This window comes from Perca fluviatilis, chromosome 12, assembly GCF_010015445.1.
Source record: "Perca fluviatilis chromosome 12, GENO_Pfluv_1.0, whole genome shotgun sequence".
NCBI lineage: Eukaryota > Metazoa > Chordata > Actinopteri > Perciformes > Percidae > Perca > Perca fluviatilis.
Genome location: NC_053123.1, coordinates 20378547 through 20394998, shown reverse-complemented (window position 1 = coordinate 20394998; position 16452 = coordinate 20378547). Strand labels below are relative to the sequence as shown.

General features: G+C 41.7%; 2 protein-coding genes across 2 annotated transcripts in view; one reads left to right on the top strand and one right to left on the bottom strand.

Annotated features, from left to right (window-relative positions):
• The window catches only part of col4a2 (collagen, type IV, alpha 2), an 82007-nt gene extending 76526 nt beyond the window's left edge, over positions 1-5481 (bottom strand). The window contains exons 1-3 of the mRNA XM_039818301.1: positions 5295-5481; positions 4934-5048; positions 4796-4847 (exon numbers count right to left, since the gene is read on the bottom strand). Of these exons, the coding sequence (XP_039674235.1) occupies positions 4796-4847; positions 4934-4983 (102 nt within the window). The 5' untranslated portion in view covers positions 4984-5048; positions 5295-5481. The remainder of the gene's footprint in view (positions 1-4795; positions 4848-4933; positions 5049-5294) is intronic.
• A 115-nt stretch (positions 5482-5596) lies between these two features.
• col4a1 (collagen, type IV, alpha 1) overlaps positions 5597-16452 on the top strand; it is a 48117-nt gene continuing 37261 nt past the window's right edge. Inside the window, 1 exon segment of the mRNA XM_039817124.1 lies at positions 5597-5820. Within this exon segment, the coding sequence (XP_039673058.1) occupies positions 5749-5820 (72 nt within the window). The 5' untranslated portion in view covers positions 5597-5748.

Below are 16452 nucleotides of genomic sequence, written 5' to 3'. Positions count from 1 at the left end.
TAGACATACATGCGTACAGATGTATGGTGCTCTCTGTATGTTTACGCAAAGTCATGATGTCATGTTGCAAATGTTTGACAGAACCACTGGCCATCTGACATCCTGCACAAGCTGCAACAAACAGAAAAGCAAAAACACCCTCAACACATGCTGCACGCTCACAAAAACACACATGGATTCAGCATCATGTGTGCACTTTCCTTTCCTTTCATCAAGTCCACATTTAAGAATTTGAGTTTGATGGAAGGGAAATTAAAGTAGGTCATGCAAAGTCATTAGGTGTGGAGAGAGGATGGAGGAGCATTTTTGTGGGCTATTACTTTGGCCCAGTCAAACATTAGAATTGTTTAATGAAACATCTGTATTCTCTCTTGCACTTAAACCTTTATGACAATTTAGTGTAAAAATCCAAGTGAGGGTGTTTATACATATGAGGAAAAACAATAAATCCATGTACATGAACAGGAGTTTTTTTTTTCCAAAGCAGGAACAGTGAACTGTAATGTCTACAAACCCACAGAGCTGCACTACTGATAATGAACATTCCTAGGACAAGAAGGCATGACATGCAGTGCACCATGGGTCCATTCATAGCTTCGTTTTCACTATCCCTATGTAGACGCCAGCATGCTACGGTCACTAAGTGTATACTAACTATTTTTAGATGAAACCTTCAGATCTGTGTGGAGCGATGAGGAGACCGTAACATTCCTCAAATGAATACATTTAACAAACGTGCTGTATTAAAGTAAATGCTGTATTTTCATCACATTTTCCACATTGTTTTTGTTTGTTTGAGGTTTGGCTGGCACTCATTTATTTACGTCTCTTCTTCTGCAATTTTTTAATGGTACCCAACTGGTGAATTGCTGCCACCACCTGTTTATCTCAATGTGCCCAACTTCTAATATTCGCATAACAATTGTGGATGCATTTTCTTTTGCCAATTTACTGGAATTACTTTTTTCAAATTTGTACTTTTTGGATGGAATTTGGCTACTGTCACTGTTGATTTCCTAGTGACAGTAACCAACATCTAGTGACATCTACTAGTCAGCAATCCAGTTTCCCTTGACAGTGTTTCCTTTCTCAACTATAGTGGAGGGATAGTATCACAGAGAGGGAATTCCATACTAAAAAGACTGCAGCTTTAAAAGATACTCACTGAATTTGTCTGTTGAAATGTCATATTAGATTTAGCTGAACTTTAAAATGCTCTTTGCATTGAATTAGGACTAAGCATTATTCCTTTTACTCCGTGTTTGTGATGGCCTACTATTTTCTTTCCACTTGTCCCCCTGTAACGTTACTTGTGTAAAGCATCCGTGGGTTTCATGAAATGCGCCATATAAGTTATTACTACGTTGGTTGCTACAACAATCTCTTAATGCTTTGGCTCGTGACACAGTGACAGTGATACCTACGGTGGCCGGGAAGTACAATGCAACATTACAAAGAATGAAACACTTTTACAAAGCTCAAGACAAATTTACATTTTGGAAAACAAATTTACATTTTAGAAAACAAATTTACATTTTGGAAAACAAAATAACATTTTAGAAAACAAATTAACATTTTGGAAAACAAAATAACATTTTAGAAAACAAATTTACATTTCGCGAAACAAAATTACATTTTAGAAAACAAATTTACATTTTAGAAAACAAATTTACATTTTGGAAAACAAAATAACATTTTGGAAAACAAAATAACATTTTAGAAAACAAATTTACATTTTAGAAAACAAATTAACAAGATGCAAAACACTTTTACAAGTCCCGAAACAATTTTACAAATGACAGATTCTTCGCGGAAGGGAATGTACCACATACCGGAAGTGATGAGGTGTTGCGGGTGTTGCTGGTGGAGCGCAGTCAATTTGTGTTGTTGTGAGTGAGTATATGGCGTGAATGAAGTTTATGGTGACTTTACGTGTGGTCGGTGTTTTGAGTTTTTAAAGGACGCGGACCTGACAGAAACATTGGAAAAACGGGGAACGTATCGACAGCCGCGGCCGGATCGAAGCTACAGCGGGGGGGCAGCTGAGTCCGTCTGCAGCTGCAGGACCTGGAGCTCACTGCCCATTCCTGGGAGCCAAAACCGACACCACGCAGCTGGAGACCCAGGCCGTATTGCTGGGCCCGCTGGAGGGAAGGGAAGCCCGGGAGAATCAGATCCAAGACTCCGGGAGCGGGACTGTCACAACCTGCTGAAGTTTAAATCACAGGTTTCCTAAAGGGGGGTCTGGCGGGCTCGGACTGTGGATGACGAAACATGACTTTAAGTCTCGTTAAATGAATAACTACATGCAGAAATAAATGAATCATTAGTGGGGGAGTGAGCCTGGACATTTCAGTCTGTTTAAATTTCACTTTGAAGCAGAACCTCTTAGTTCAGAAGGGTGAAGTTTCCGTTTGTAGCTACTCATATCTGTGAACTGATTATAATAAATATTCTTTGTATTAACACCTTAATTAGTCTCTTTGTCTTTTTGTATAAAAAAACTACAACATCGCATGAGATTTTGACGATTTATAGTGATTTTATTTCCGTTAGACCTTTGCCTACATTGACGCTGATGCATTAAAGACGGCCCATAGACAGTATATAAGGGAGTGCCTCCCCTGTTCCAAGATGGCGGCTCTATTGACGCATTCGATCCATAACTGCCGTAGTCAAGGCGACATGTATACAACACCTCATCACTTCCGGTATGTGGTACATTCCCTTTCCGTGAAGAATCTGTCATTTGTAAATTTGTTTCAGGACTGGTAAAAGTGTTTTGCATCTTGTTAATTTGTTTTCTAAAATGTAAATTTGTTTTCCAAAATGTAAATTTGTTTTCCAAAATGTTAATTTGTTTTCTAAAATGTAAATTTGTTTTCCAAAATGTTATTTTGTTTTCCAAAATGTAAATTTGTTTTCTAAAATGTAAATTTGTTTTCCAAAATGTAAATTTGTTTTCTAAAATGTAAATTTGTTTTCCAAAATGTAAATTTGTCTCAAGCTTTGTAAAAGTGTTTCATTCTTTGTAATGTTGCATTGCACTTCCCCGCACCGTAGATACCCGGTTTAGCTCACGATACATCCAAAGTAGGCTAAGTTGCTTAGTAACTTATTCTTTTATTGTAAATGAATGATTTTTTGTCTGAGCAAAATATTCATCACGACTATCTGACCTCCCGGTAACATTAACTCAGTGATATACAGTGGGCAATAAAGCACCGTAAAGAAAAGATCTTTAAGACAGCAGGTGTGGCAAAAACACTAACGCTTTTGTCCAAAGCAGCTGCTAGAATCAAAACAAACTGAAAGTTACACTTTAAATGTATGTTGCACATATTTTAACTTTTTTTATACCCTTTGTATCAGGAAGCTGTTGGTTTTCATTAATGTATGCACAATCTGAATACCAATTAGCAATCTCTTAAAATGTGCTAGGCAATATTGCAGATGTAAGTGCAGTTTGCAATTGTCTTGTAACAACGTAACATTGGTTCTTTAAATACTGACAGACAGAATGACTGACACACACAAAAATGAAAGAATGTGGCAAATGCCTTTCTGATTAAGGAGAGCCAGAGCTCAGCATCTTGTCATCATGCCTGCAGAGTTGGCCTGGCAAACTCAATTCCTTTTAAGGATTCGGGTTAGTCACTCACTAAACTGATCCGGGTTGTGCGAGTCTTGAATCACTTGAGTCAGTATTGATCTACAGGCGACCCGAGGCGAGCTTGCAATGTTTCGGACTGTCTGCTCGACCTAATTGCATTTTAACATGCTACATTTCAACACGGTCTCACGGCAGTTCGTGAAATGGTCACGTTATTTTAGGTTGTACATTTATACACCAAACCTACAGTATGCCTAGCTAGGCTGCAGGCAGAACATTGTATGTTATTTCAGAAGTGAAAGAATGGCTTTTGTTGTTGATTTGCTTTACCCTGAGCTTGAGTGAAGTTCACTCGCTCGTCTGCTACAGAATGATCCATTCATGACAACGTAGCCGACTGACTCGCGTGGGAGCTCGTGGATCGTCGAGGGCTCGTGAGTTCTCGAGTGGTTTGCGAGATTGCAATGTTTCCGGCTCTGAGTCTGCGGGTCGGGAAGTTGTGTCTCGGACTGTCTCTCTGCTCACTCAGTCACTTGAGTTGACTTGTGGAGTTGTTGTTGCCTACGAAATTGTAAATTATAAAGCTTTTGGCAGCTAAGATGGCTAGGACTAGTAGTAGCTAATGCTGCAAGAGGTTTGTGTGTGGCGCTATTATCATTTTAGATTGAATTGTAGTAGGACTCAACTGATCCGAGTTAATGATACTAGAGACTCGCGACTCGTGAGTTAATTTAAAGAGTTGGGTTAAAGATCCGAGTGAATCACGACTCAAACAGGTTTACTGCAGAGGTCATGATGACCCCACCCCTCAATCCCTGCCAGGTCAAGGGTCAAGCAAAGCACAAAATGAAACTCCATTTCTGTTTAATCAGTTTGCAAAAGAAAAACAGAGTGAATTGAAACCACTAAAATTTCAACATGAGTCATTTCACAAACAGTTTTGAGCTTTGCTGTTATTTACCAGCATGCAAAGCCAAGAGCCCTCCTACAGGAGGAACTCCCCAAACCAGACACTCCCACGCTCTGCATGTCTGCAGAGCAGCTCCAACAGAGACAAACCAAACACGGAGACACTACCAGGTTCATTTGTAGGCCCTATACATATGTTATAGGTAGTTGTATACCAACTGCAGTTTGCAAGTGAAAGTTTACCATGAAAAACACGTGGGAGAGAAAACTTACCGCGTGCACTCCTGAGGCGAGGATGGCAATGGAGAGGCACAGAAGCAGCAGCCTGTAGTCAATGAAAATGACAACATTAATCACGCTGCTGATCAATGAATCCTGCGGTGACGTTTTGCAGTGAAATGTTCCGCTCACCTCAGTTTCTCCAGTCCTCTGTTGTGTTGTCCTTGCATGGTCCTGCTCATGCGCACCGCAAACTTGAGTTCCACTTTTTCACTTGTAGAGCACTTCTACAGCATGACTGCCCGACCTGAGGCACACGTTAACGTAAATAATTACGGTGTAATCATGAGTTCATACATTTGACCTACATTTGTCTAAAGAGATGTAGCCTACGACTTTACCATTATCACGAGTTCTGCTGTAAGGTATCTCACAATGTGCTCGGAATCACTCTCATGGAACAGTTACAATGATACATCGATTTAAAAACAAAAAAAACGAGTATATGTCATTCATTTCCCATCACTTCGACAAAATATGTTAGGCTACTTACAGTCACCCCAGTCTTGCGTGCGGAGGTAAGGTGAAGGAAATGGATATCACGGGCCAAGAGATGCGCGGGTTCCCGGGCTGAAAAGTTTCAAAAGAGCTACCTGTGGCACCAAAGCCTGTTCAAATATTCACACAAAAACACACCAAAGTGTGCCGAGTAGTCCCTCTCCTTACCGAGAAAAGTCAAAGTGTTTGTAACAGCAGGGTTGAGTCCGTTTGCATGGGCGAGGGTGGTCGTTTTGGGAGGGGGGTGTGGTGCAGCAGAAACAAGACCAAGTTGCATTGATCAGAACCTCATATCGTCTCGGACAAAGATGCTGCCTAACGTGCTGAACGTGCTCTGCCGATAAGCTTTAAGAGTTACCTGAAGAAAGAAGACAAGAAGCGACCAACAGGTGGTTGTTTGCGGGCACTCTGCACTGTTGCGCACACAGTTTCGACTGCGCACCGCCACAATGCTGTTACCGTCCGGCACCCTGTTACTGCTGGCGGCTCTCTACTCAAGTGTAGACCTGACAGGGGCTGAGGTAAGTGGATGAAGCATCTATAACATTGTGGTGAGCCTGAAGGTATAACTTCGTAGAAAGTATCAAGTTGTGACCGGTGTCTATGTGCGCCACTTTCAAACTGCAGCTGAGGATGATTTTAGACTTTCTTCTTGTATTTAGGCAAAGCATGCACACAATTAATAGGCATATATGCTATATAGTATGTATGCATAGTCTGTGTGCAACCTGCTGTTTTTCTGTGACGAATTGAGTTTTAAACAAATCATTAACTGTGCTCGAGCGTTAGTCGTTGAAATAGACACATTCGTGTTTGAGGGTCATCGAGACGCACGTTCTTTATTCTCTTTTTTGTAGCTATTATATATATATATATATATATTAGCACTGTAGTGTTTTTATGTGTTTTCAACCACTTCTTGTCTGTTTGGCTCTATGAGGCAGTTCTAAAACTTAAATCTACTCCCAGTCCAGCCTCCTCCACTTCTGCTGGAGAGGAGAAGAGAGAGAGAGAGAGAGGGAGAGGGTGGGGCAGAGTACATACAGTAGCTGAAGTGTGTGTGTGTGTGTGTGTGTGTGTGTGTGTGTGTGTGTGTGTGTGTGTGTGTGTGTGTGTGTATGTGTGTGTGTGTGTATGAAGTTTGTCTTTGGTATGTTTAGATAATCCAATAAACGTTTCATGAATGTGTCTATTTAGAATAAAGACACACTATTTATGCTCCTATGGACTTCTTTCACAGTCTAGAGAGCCGGAGGAGACATAACTGTTCTTCTCCAGTCATCAGATTGTCCTGCGTACATCCAGTGCAAATTAATGAGATAAGAATCGTCAGGGAGAAAACTACAGTAAAAGCTGATTTTGATATAAACCGATGGAGCCTGTATCTCTTCTCTCAATTTACAAAGAATTTTTTTTGATGTTTGACATAAAACATTTTGAAAAATATCCACTTACGACTGTAAGTCTGAGGTGGAACTAGCTACTGTATACCAGCTATGCTTTCAACCAAATTAGTAGGCTATTAAGTAATAAAGTAATAAGAAAGCCAAGTTTTTGGTCAGTAAGTCTTTCTCAGGGCAAATAGGAATTCCACAGTTGGATTAGTTGTTATCACAAATTTCCAGATCCAGTTTCTTTACTTAAAAGTAGATGCCCTATGAATGAGTTATATGCAAAACAGGAGAACAGCTGGTGCTTCAAGTCTCCCCTGAGAACAGAAAGAGTTTAGAGGCTTGCTGCTTTGTGTGTTCATGTATGTTGATCCTCATTGGACCGTTTGTTGAAATATACATAACTACAGTGGCCACCATCTGCTGAAAGGCTTGTCAGATGTGGAGCTTTATTTTGAAGCGTGGGTGGAGTTTGCAGCGGAAACATCTCTTGCACAAGAGAGGCAGAAATCCAGGTGAAGGGAGAAAAACTGGTGGACTGTGTCAAGTGTAAAGATGAGGAAGAACAGGCTGTTAATCAGTTAGTATTATTGCACAATGGAGCGATATGTGATGTTTCAGAGAAAATTGACACCTCTCAAGGGAGCCTGGTATCATCATGTGGGGAGTTTCTCCATCTCCCGGGTGTTTTAAGGGTATCTTTTCAGCTGTGATGGATTGTAGCTGCGAGCTGTCGTCATGTGTGCCAACAAAAAATAGACAGCTCAAGATTGATTTGTGATCCACAAAATATGTCACAGGAGCTTTTCCCTGTAGCTTGTCTCCTTTGCTGGCAACAAACTAGGCAGAGTGGCTTTGACGTACCTTTCCCCAGTGTTTTATCGACAAAACAATACTTATTTGCTTTATTATTTGCAATGGCCTGTATTTCTCCATGCAGACAGAGCTTTGATCCAGGGACATGCGAAGGATAGAAGTGATGATGTTGAGAGCCAACATATCAGGTTAAACAAAGCTGCAAAGGGAACTTTGATACACTGCCTGAATGGATTTAGAAGCATAAACACAAGACAGATATAAGACATCTGGACAGAGGATAGATGAGTGAGGAGGTGTATATCTGGCTGAACAACTTGTCACTGATCAGATGATGCCAATGAAATTGGAGTAATTCAACATTCTGGATACATTGTCGGGAGTTGCATATTTTCCCATCCACCCATGGGAGGTCTGCAACAGGAAGTTTGTGATCCTGTCATCTATCCAAAGCTGCACGGTGAACAGAAAGGGGCTTTCCTCATCAGTTATATATATCAGTTATATCCAGAACAATGACACAGCTACTGGGAAGTTGAATTTATTTCTTTACTTTGCTTTTGTATCCCGCACTTTCATGAATGTGAATCCGGTTAAAGAAATCAGTGTTTGGCCGAAGTCTACAGGGCCTTCAGTGTGTTTTTAATATTCTTTGTCTCCACATACACAGGGATGTGATGCTGACTATCAGAGCCTCCTGTTTGGGCTCCTTCACAATCAGTGAGGCTAAACTGACGCTAACAGTGTATATACAATATAAACAATTCATGGTCAACCACTAATGCATGCAAGCACGCACAAATGTGATAACATTGAGCCTTGCATGGGTCAGGCTGACTTAGAAAGGTCATAATAAAAAGATAATGTAAGATTGCCTTTACCCTTTGTAAGAATGAAGCAACAAGCTTATTTAGATCTATGATGACCTTTGCTCCCAATATTTTTACTGCAGCATCTGACCCTGAGTATATTCTCCCATTGTTTATGTAATATCAACAGAAAAGAGTTTTTCTCCCTTGGTGGTCATTTAATCTGGTCAGAATGAGTCATTAGTAATTCCTAGAGGAGGAGGAGGAGGAGGAAAGAAGAGCAGATTAGCAGATTCCTGGAGTGAGAGTTTGTGTGTGGGATGTTGAATGGAGGGATTGGAAAGGTGGTAGCTGGTGGGAAAGACGAGCTTCTCTGTGCTGCCCAGTTCCTGGTCCCGGCTTGGCCATGATGTCCCAGGACAAGGCGAACCCCAGGGAGGATGAACACAACTCAAATATGGAGGAAGCAGCACTGAGAGCTGCTAATCCCTGTACAGCCTGAGGAATGTGTGTATATTGTCTGTTAAAAGCTAAGAATCATTACCAAGACTTGGTCTGTTGGTCATGCTGCCCCAAATGTAGTTTGTTCTAAGTCTGATCCTTTAGACCAACCTCCTCCCCATCAACCCCCCACAGAGACAACAGCTGACCCTGTTACTGTAACCGGCCACCAACCAAGCAATAAACCCTGGGAAAGCACAACCTGCCCGACCCCTGTCCCCCAGTGTTGTAAAAATGCCTACATTTGGAAGAGTTGTGATTGTGGTTGTGTCCCCCTGTTTTGACAGGCGTCTCTGGGTGACAAAGATAATTCTTCCCTGACCTTGATACTCAAGTAGTGTGGCAAAATGCCCCACTTTCTGCCTGTGTGCGTTTCTGTGTGTGTGTGTGTGTGTGTGTGTGTGTGTGTTCCCTGTCTGTGCCAAGTGAGCAGAGGATTAAATAGTGGTAAACTCTTTTCAATTCCCTGTGGTCCAAATATCACTGAGAAGGCATTTCATTGAGATTGTTTTCACATATAAACCACGTCTTTTGTCCCACGCTAATATTTTCCGCACTTTAACAACCTCGAGATCAACTTGTGTTTGTCCTCGAGATCGGTTACTTCCCTGAGGTGTATTGTTATGGTGAAAGTACAATTTAGCCGTTTAACTGTGAAATTGGTGAGTCATAAATGTAATTTGTGGTTTGGACGGAGATGGCGTAATGGATATGTCTGTCTGACAGAGAGGTGGGAGGGGGAGTGTGATGGAGAGGGAGGCTGCGAAAGGAGGTGGCGAGGTTATGAGCCCAAGAAGTGGAGGAATGTGGTTCGGATCAAGAGATGATACCCCATAGCAAATCTTTTAGTCTCACTCTCCGGACCTTGACCTACACTCCCACCCGCCGCTGCCAAATTGTCCAACTGATGGAGGATAATACAGGCAGTGATGATGGTATTATTAAACTTATGACCGTCTAACCGTCTAAATTTTTGCATTGGTCCACATGAAGTGAAGAGTTAACATCTTGGCTGTCTCTTCCTTCAGCTGTTCTTTTTGTCAGTTTTTGGCCTGAAAAGCTTCCGAATTAGTGTCCTGCTTTAGACACTAAGGACAGGTGCAAGACTAAATGAATGAATAGTGTTTTAGTCAATAATTCTGAAGGGGGGTTTACAGAGGAAATCTGCAGAATTGCTTTGATCAATGATCTGGATAAGGTTGTTTACGCAGTCTGTTCCCACATGACCTGACCAGATTCCTCTGTGAGAATTTCCATGTGCAATACTTGTTTTGAATTTTGTCTGAGTCACTGCATCTTATTATTATATTATTATAATGCAGAACATGTTTCTCTAATATAAATAACACATCTTCTCAGCTAAACATCATAGCGTTTGTGCCTTCTCCCTCTGTCAAAACGACAGAGTTGTCTATGACTTATTTGCTCTTTAAGTCATTAAGTTGCCTCTGATGCAGAAGAAGAAATGTTTAATGTTGTCACACTGCACTAGAAACGACTCGGGGTATCTAACAGAAAAAAGTTTGTTCTTATAAAAAAATTCATCCAAATCCAATATAGATAAAATCTGAGGTAGCTCAGCTGATCTTTTATACTACACTGCAGAACGGAGAGTTCCTGAACTGATGTTACACCAGCAGGAGTGGTTGTGGTCTGGCAAATGGTAAAAGATCACTGCAGATAACAGGTTAACGTGTGATTTAAGCTTCTGTGTTAAATCTACGCCGTGGATACGTACGTAGGTACGTGGTGACATGGACCCTACGCCATAGCCTGACGTGCACCTCTCGAAAAATGTAACTACGTGTCGCGGCGACGCACATCGCTCGGCTGTGGCTTGGTAGAGGTGCATTTTTCCCTACTCATTTCCTGGTTCTCCTTCTCCATAAACAACATGAAATCAAGGAGAGGGTTAACTTTTCCTTCTACAGCTTTCCGACCGTGGTCAGAAAGCACAGGGGAGACACTTTGTTTCTCCCACAATGCCTCTAGAGTTGCTACTCGCTCCGAAGCTAATCCCCGTCTCTCTCACTCGCTCTACCACACACTCCCCACGCACACACACATGCCGGCCCTGCTATTCTGTTAAAGAGATCGACGCACACACCAACGCACAAGAATGAACTTCAGGCCACTTAGGTAGGCTATGGCGAAAGCTCTGCGTGGAGCCTCCGCAGAACCATAAATCATCACGCTTTAGTTTGGGCAACAACAACAACACCTCAATTGTCAATGGTTGTTGGTTGAATTGTTTCTCTTATTGCCTGAATGTTGAGTGTGATAGTTCAATACATTATTACAGTCGGTCAACTTTCGTTTCAAATTTAGTAGAATGTATCTCTAATTTAATGCTCAAGCTGCGGCATTTTTACTGTCCCGCCAAAACCTCTGTATCCAAAAAGAAAAACATTCACCTTTTTTCTCTCTAACTTCTTCCCTTTGATTTCACTTCAATCCAGCCTACTGTCATATAAGTAGTTCAATCAAAGAGCTAAAGAAACATAAGTACTAAGGTCAGGAGGACATTTGGGAAAACGTGAGGTCATGGGTTTAGACATGACACAGTTGGACAGGTTCATACTGGTTTGAATCATGCATAGATTATCTCCCCACAAATTAGGAGCATTCTCAGAAGAAGAAGAAGAAGAAGAAGAAGATTAGAAAATTAGGCATCGCAAGCTACACAGTGTTGTTATGATTGTCTTGCCAGAGGGAGACACACGCCTACAGATGCCTCTCTCTCACACACACTTATCTGACTCTTTTGAGAGTGCAGATGAGAGAGCAAGGGATGGGTTAGTTTAGCGTGTGGAGTGTGTATCTGATGGAGTTAGTAATAGCAGATTGAACCAGGATGAAAACCTGATGAAATGCTGCCAGTGCTAGAGAAAGAGAGACATTTACAGTCAGACCACATGAAAACAGGCACATGCTTCATATTTGTCCCATTAAAAGTTAACTGATTAATGCTCTTGCTAGAATGTGGTGTATGTGGTCTGTGGCACCTTTCAACAAGTCTGAGCATTAGAGGAATGGTGGCATTTCTTATTTTTATCAGCTGAACATGACAGTGATGTCAAATGGTGCAATCTGGTTTTAACTCTGTCTTTGTCTTATACACCCGCACAGCAGACATTCGCAACCTTAACATGTTACTGCACTATTACTTTATTTTAGCTGGACTACTGTATTACTGCTGATATGGGCATAAAATTTACTGTTTACTGGCACTACATTTACATAGGGGCATTGATAGAAATAGCAGATCTGACTGTAATTCTGAGGACCTGGGAGTGCCTCTGTATCCATACCTAGAGCTTTGAACCTCTTTCCTGGAAGAACAGATGCTTTATCCATCTTCTCCTTATGTTGCTGCTGGCGGTTGTGCTCTGTCGACTTGCTGGACAATCAGAATTGCTCATTCATGTAGCTGTTATTCTGCCAAAGTATTCCGGAAAAAATGGCTTAATCAGATAACTTTGAGTAGGAAATAAGCTCAGTCAGTTACATCCTGTGGTTCACATCAGGAGAAGAGGAGATATGCTAATCTTTCAATGCACAGCTGAGTCTATAGGGGTAGATTATGACATTTTTAACTGATATGAGAGGAGATCTGTTGTCAGTGTTCGGTATCTCTAAGGCCGAAGGACGGGGAAAACTTTTAGTTCCAGTCTCCATATGTCCAGACGGAAGTTATGTAATGGTGATGGAGGAGATAAGGCTCAATACGAAAACAAGACAACAATAGAGAGCAGCTCCGTCTATTGGATAGTTATCATGGTATGATAACGGGGGGTAAAGAGCTCCATTATCCATTAGTTTGTTACACACTTGGAAGTGTAATGCAGGGATAAAGGCTCTCTTTCTCTGGTCCTTGGAATTTCCTCACATTCTCACATTACTTCTTACTGCTGTAGTGTTGCCTCAATTATGTGTTTCTGATGTCAATAGTGAGGGGTAATTTCCTCATTGGGAACAAACAACACCAACATATGTTGAGCATGCACAAATGAAAAAGCCTTTGTTAAAAAGGATGTGAAATAGAGCTTACATGCACACACACTTCCTGTATATGCATACTACCTGATGGATGCATTGTGTCTCCCTGTATAACAGGGATGGTAATCCTTCTTTGTATAAATTACTAACTCAAATCCCAGATGCTTTCTATGTAACGTTTGTGTGTGTGTGATTTTCTTTTTCAGTTTTAATTTTTATGGGATGGTAAAGTTGGTCAGTCGGTCCAGACTAAACTATCTCAATTCTGTTGAGTTGGATTGTCATGAAAATCTGTACTTTCATTTGTGTTCACCAGAGGATGAATCTTAATGTGGTGCTTCTCTAAGTAGCACAAGTGAACTAGGGGTAGAAATGGGAGTGTGAGAATATCCCAGGTTGGATGTATTTGGTTGGTATAAAGTCACAGAGGTCATCTCTTGTCCTCCCGTGCTGACGCTATTCCCAGATACCAGAGCACTTTTGAGAGAGGCGCGAGGCTGACCCAACCCCTTCTTGTCTTTGTGAGCATAAAAGGCAAGAAAGAGGCCTTCCTCCATAGAGAAAGAATGGCTTCCTAAATCCCACATCCTGTGGCACAGTGCTGCACATTCACAGAGGAGCAACAGGCAGAGATGAAGTCCTCAGAGCTCTGCAGCCGCTTCACATGAACTGAACTGGCCCTTTCTCAGAGAAAACAAACGTCTTAACAGAGTAATTGTTGCTTGCTCTCCCCCCGTCTCTCTCTGTTTCCACCACCCCCTGACCATGTTCTCCCTCTTACTGCCTCAATACCAGATTTGTTAGCAGAGAAAAAGTGCAAACTGTTTAAGATTATTGTCAGATTTTATTTCAAGGGCACAGGCATCCAAAACTGATACAGCTGCAAACAAGATGAAGTGCACAGCTACAGAGCTTTCGATTTGATATTTTAGTACTTGTGCCGCTTTTGTTACTGTAAGATTGTAGAGGAATTTTTACTGTGTAGACCAATAACCGCCCAGGCCAGTGATGTGTGGGCATGTGAACAGAGCCCTGCACACAAACTAAAGAGCACATCTCCCACTGGCTGAGACAACATAACTGTAGCAAGATAAATCCCACATTTAGCTTGCCAGATTTCTAACTTCTCACACTTGTGTTTTCTATGAGAGCGACACAGCATCTCCTGTATTTGAGTACTAAAAGTGTCTTTTATCAACAAAGAGCCGGCTAGAGTGCAAAACTGTTCTTGGGTGTTAAGTAGTTAGAGCCGGAAAGTCCCCTCAAAGGCCAAAGAATTAGCAGCAGTCTTGCTTAACTTGTTAACAAGGTAACATTTCATTCACTTGCTCATAAACACTCAGACACTGAAGAAGAGCGGAGTTATCAAGATGACCCTTATATTGAAAGCTCTGTTTAAATGTCTAAATCCCTCTCATCGCCTGGCCAGAGGTTACAGATCAACAGGATGAGCCTGTGAGGGTCATTTGTTACTGGTCAAGATGGGATGCAGATGGGCAAGCTGATTAAGAGAGGTCAGGGACCTTTGTAATCTAAGGCAGGATTATTGTATAGGATTTGTTAGAAGCATGGAATTTGCCTAAATGCAGTTGAGTGAAAGGGTGCCAATTGTGTTTGGTGTTGGTCATGATAACTAAAGCATTGCAATGAAACATAATGATAGTATATATACACTACCGGTCTAAAGTTTTAGAACACCCCAATTTTTCCAGGTTTTTATTGAAATTCATGCAGTTCAATGTCTTATTGTACTCTGAAATGAAAGAATAGAACAAATGAACAATTTAAGTTAAAAAAGAAATCATGGAACCAATTTATAAACCAAAATGTATTCTACATTTTTGACTCATCAAAGTAGCCCCCTTTGGCAGATATAACAGCTGAACACACTCGTGGCATTCTTTCTACAATGGAAATCAAATATTCTTCAGAAAGTTCTTCCCAACTCTGTTGCAGAAGTTCCCATAAATGTGTGGCACTTGTAGGTTGCTTTGCTTTCACTTTTCTGAAACTCTCACTTCCCAAACCAGCTCAATGGGGTTTAAGTCTGGTGACTGTGCTGGCCACTCCATGTTTTTAAGCTTACCATCTTGTTCTTTTTTCCTAAGGTAGTTCTGGCATAGCTTGAACTTATGTTTTGGGTCATTATCTTGCTGTAGGATGAACCCCTGACCAACTAGGCGCATACCAGAGGGTACTGCATGGCGCTGCTAAATGCTGTGGTAGCCATTTTGGTTCAGGGTGCCTTTCACTCTGTACAAATCACCGACCCTGGATCCAGCAAAACAGCCCCAGATCCTCACGCTTCCTCCTCCATGTTTGACAGTTGATGTCACACACTGAGGAACCATCCTTTCGCCTACTCGACGACGTACAAAAATCCTGCGTGATGAACCGAAGATTTCAAATTTTGATTAATCAGTCCATAACACCTTCTTCTAGTCTTCAGTAGTCCATTGACGATGTTTCTTGGCCCAGGCAAGCCTCTTTTTCTTATTCTGACGTCTTAGCAATGGCTTTCTTGCTGCAACTCGACCTATCAAACCTGCAGCTCCAAGTCTTGTCTTTACAGTTGAAACTGAGACTTGCTTATTACGAACACTATTAAGCTGTTGTCCTGTGAGCCGCCTATCACAGCTGTTGACTCTCAGAAACTTGTCTTCTGATTCTGTTGTGGCTTTGGGTGTGCCAGACCTCTTCCTGTCAGAGTTTCCTCCAGTTTCTAAGTGCCTTTTGATGGTGAAGAATACTGTACTCACTGACACCTTGACTTTCTTTGCAATTTCTCCGTAGGAAAGACCAACATTCTTAAGTGTTATGATGGTCTGTCTCTCTTCCATTGTTAATTGCCTTTTTCCTGCCATTTTTATAGCAACACACTACTTTCTGCAGTACAATACTGTTCAAATAATGCTCACGAGGGTACGGTACCACAGTGTGTTCCAACAATACTTTTATACAAACAGAGGGGATTGTAAATAATCCAGACAAGTTGGAACACCTGTGGGAATTGGTAGCACCAACTTTCAAAGCTTGATCAACCTCCATTGTTGCAGAACAGCTTTACATTGTTAACCCATTTCTTGTTCCCTGAAAAAGGCCTTTTTGTAAAATACTGAAATGTATTTTTCAGTTTTGGGTAACTTATGGCGCTTTTCCATTACATGGTACCTACTCGCCTCGCCTCGACTCTACTCGCCTTTTTTGGTTTTCCATTCCGAAAAAAAGGTACTTTTTTTAGTACCTCCTCAGTCGAGGTTCCAAGCGAGCTGAGGCGAGCCGAGAAGGTGACGTGAAACCCTGCAGGCTACAGATTGGTCGTAAAGAATCGTCACTGCATTGCTAGCAACAGACGGCATTTTTAAATAGTTTAGCCAGCGGTGTTTTTTTGCTGCCGGAGGCTCCACGCAGAGCTTTCTCCGTAGCATACAAGTGGCCTGATGTTTATACTTGTGCGCTGGCGTGTGTCGAGTCGCCGTGTGTGTGTGTGTAGCTGGTGAGCGAGGGAGAAGTGAGAGAGTGCCGGCGATTATCTCCGCAGCGAGTAGCGACTCTAGAGTCATATATATGTGAGAGAAACAAAGTGTCTCCCCTGTTCTTTCTGACCACGGTGGGAAATCTGGAGCAGTAAACGTTA